This window comes from Neophocaena asiaeorientalis, unplaced genomic scaffold (assembly GCF_003031525.2).
Source record: "Neophocaena asiaeorientalis asiaeorientalis breed wild unplaced genomic scaffold, Neophocaena_asiaeorientalis_V1.1 scaffold517, whole genome shotgun sequence".
Classification (NCBI taxonomy): Eukaryota; Metazoa; Chordata; class Mammalia; order Artiodactyla; family Phocoenidae; genus Neophocaena; species Neophocaena asiaeorientalis.
This window is the reverse complement of record NW_020172724.1, coordinates 3,689,344-3,692,069: the sequence shown is the minus strand read 5'-3', so window position 1 is coordinate 3,692,069 and position 2,726 is coordinate 3,689,344. Positions and strand designations below refer to the sequence as shown.

The 2,726-nt window shown below is 51.7% G+C and overlaps 1 protein-coding gene across 3 annotated transcripts in view; it reads right to left on the bottom strand.

The window, feature by feature from the left end:
- Window positions 1-2,669, bottom strand: part of NRG3 (neuregulin 3) — a 1,057,689-nt gene extending 1,055,020 nt beyond the window's left edge. For 2 of the 3 annotated variants that reach the window (XM_024740246.1, XM_024740245.1), the window contains exon 1: window positions 2,081-2,669. In XM_024740246.1, coding sequence (XP_024596014.1) covers window positions 2,081-2,654 — 574 coding nt within the window. In that variant the 5' untranslated portion in view covers window positions 2,655-2,669. The remainder of the gene's footprint in view (window positions 1-2,080) is intronic. The other variant, XM_024740244.1, reaches the window with a different exon arrangement.
- Window positions 2,670-2,726: the final 57 nt, after the last annotated feature.

Here is a 2,726-nt window from a genome sequence, read left to right as displayed (position 1 = left end):
CTTTTCTGAATCCCCCCCCCTCCCACTCCTTGGGGCTGAGAGCCGTGTCAATAATCATTATTTATTAAACAGGCTGCCATTCCCTTCTACAGAATGTAGGAAGGGAGCATGGAGGGGTAGAAAATAATTACCTTGGATTTTTCTTTAAAGACCTCTGGAATGGAAAGCAAGGAAATCAATTCAGAAAGAATATGAAATATCCCCCCATATGCAAGCCCCCCAACACACACACAAGGCTGAGAAGTACATCCACACTCCATTATTCATATCAACTGTAACAAAAGAAAAGATAAAAAACCTGGGGTCTTCAAGATAAACGCATCTATTTTCAATCCATTGAATATGTTTGCACATACACTTGCACATCCTTTACTCATCCACAAAACTCAAGCAGCTAGATTTGTTGAGAGAAACCTCTACACACCTCCTGAGAAAATGTGCTCTCAAAAATGACTGCTTCAGCCAAAGGAGAGAGAAGCAGCAAGTTACCAGTTTGACTGCCATTCTGGTTTGTGGCAGATTCCCTCCCTTCCCCTCTCCTCTCTGTCTCTCAGTTTATCTTTTGGCCTATTTTTTTTCCAAAGCAGAGTAAAAGCATAAGGAATATCTCTCCTTGGACTTTAGCCACAAATACAACAAATCCAAAAACAAAAAGTTTCAAGGATTAGATAACACCCCAGCTAAGACCACAGGTCAGAGAAATGAAAAACTGCCAGATGACTGAAAGCTTGGTACTCCTACTCAAGAGTTAACGATGAGCAGTCCTGCTTCCCCTCCAGATGTTATGGCTCAAAACAGAAATACAGTATAAAGAAGGCATAGCCAGGCAGTTTTTGGAGAAAAGCCTTGCACAGAACTTGAACTGGCAGGCTGGGGTTTTGTCCTAAATAACCTTCACAGGTTGCACACACTGTTCTCAGATCCTGATTGATAGTCAGATTAAGAACCTTCCTAAAATTCCCTTATAATAAGGACAAGGTGAGGTGGTGGGAGGGTGCTGGGAGGTCAATTAGTTATCTAAAACATGTATAAAGGTATAGGGAAAATATACACCTCCTAGACAGATAGAAAGCTATCATGCTTGGGGAAACTGGCCAGTAGTGGCAGCAACTGAGCCAAGGGTGAAGAAGCTACATTCAAAGAGTGACCTGTTTCAAATGAGTTGATTTTCTCACCCTTGAGTGCACAGAACTCTGTCCCATTTTGCCTAAATTTTTCAGGCATGTAGGGAGGGGAGAGGAGGTTCACTCTCCACCTTTGGGAATCGAACAAAGCAATCGCTTGGCAGAGCTGAAAAAACTCCTCCTCCGTCAGGACCCTAGAGGCGGCAGCTCTGCAGGGATCCCTTCATAATTCCCCCTAGTTAACTCACTCTCGGCGGCCACAGAATCCGTTTCTACACCTTGGAATGGCCATAGGCAGGGTAGGAGGTGATCACTTTAGCCCTTCGCCATGGATCGCCTCCTTTCCCTACCTCCCACAATGGCTTCTAATTAACCCTTCCTGGTCCCTGCCCGGGTCAGGGCTGCTGGAAGTGTCTACAGCTTCACCGTACCAACATCTCCATCAAATCATCACACACACACACCCCAGCCCACCCCCACATGGATACAACTTCCCTCCGCGGTTTAACGTCGGTCGATTTACATGTGCTTTTCTTTCTCTCCTTCCCACGGGTCCTCCCTCCCTCCCTCCCACCTTCCTCCCTTCCCCAGCTCTCACCAGGAGCCGGATCGCAGAGCTCCCCAGCAGGTCTGCACTCGCTTTAACCCCTTGAAGGGAGTTAGTTCTCATTTGGGACCCACTTAAGTAGGGCCCGTGGAGCTTGGCTGACAATCTCCCTCTGCTTCACACCACCCCTACCCCCACGCACACACACACAGGAAAAGACCGGCACCTTTTCCCTCTCCTGTGGCCAGGTTTAATTCTCTCACTCCGTGTTCCAAACCTGGAATGGAGTGGGGGGTGGGGGTGGGGGTGAAGGATGCTAGAAGACAGGCGTTGGCGACGGGAAAGGACAACAGGAGGGCAGAATGGAAACTCAGCAGTAAATCAGAGTTCAGACACAGTGTTTACTTACGAAATTTGGGGCTGGTGCTAGTTTCTGGCGTGGTGGTGGTAGAGGAGGAAGACGAGGAGGAGGAAGAGGAGGAGGCAGCATCCTGAAAGGGAGACAGGGTCCAGGAGGGAGTCGAATCATGAAGGTAGGAGGAGGTAGCGTATGCCGCAGTGGGCCAGGAGGGCATGGCCGGGGTACTGGGGGTTCCTGGCACCGGGGGTCGGGAGCCCGGAGTGCTGCTACCGAAGAAAGGGGCTGTCGTGGACAAGACCGTCGAGGGGGCCGCAGTGTTCCGTGCCGTGGTGGAGCGCGGGCTGGCCCGGATGGGCACCCGCTGCCCGGGGAAGCGAGTGGGCGCCCGCGTGATGGTGGTCAGCCGGGTGCTAATCCGGTTGGGCGTCCTGGAAGAGGCGGCGCTGCCGGCGGAGGTGGCTGGAGACGTGGTGGAAGTGGTCGTGGTGGTGGTCTCCATGGCCTTGGGGAAGGAGCTGGGCTTGGAGAGGAAGAAGGGGTCCTGGCCCATCCCCTTGGAGTCCACCAGGTCGGTGGGCACGTATTCCTTGACGGAGCCCACCACGATCCATTTGAGCAGCATGAGGCTGAGCCCCAGGCCGATGAAGCCGATGAACAGAGGCACCACGCACAGCCACGTCTGCTGCCGGTTCCA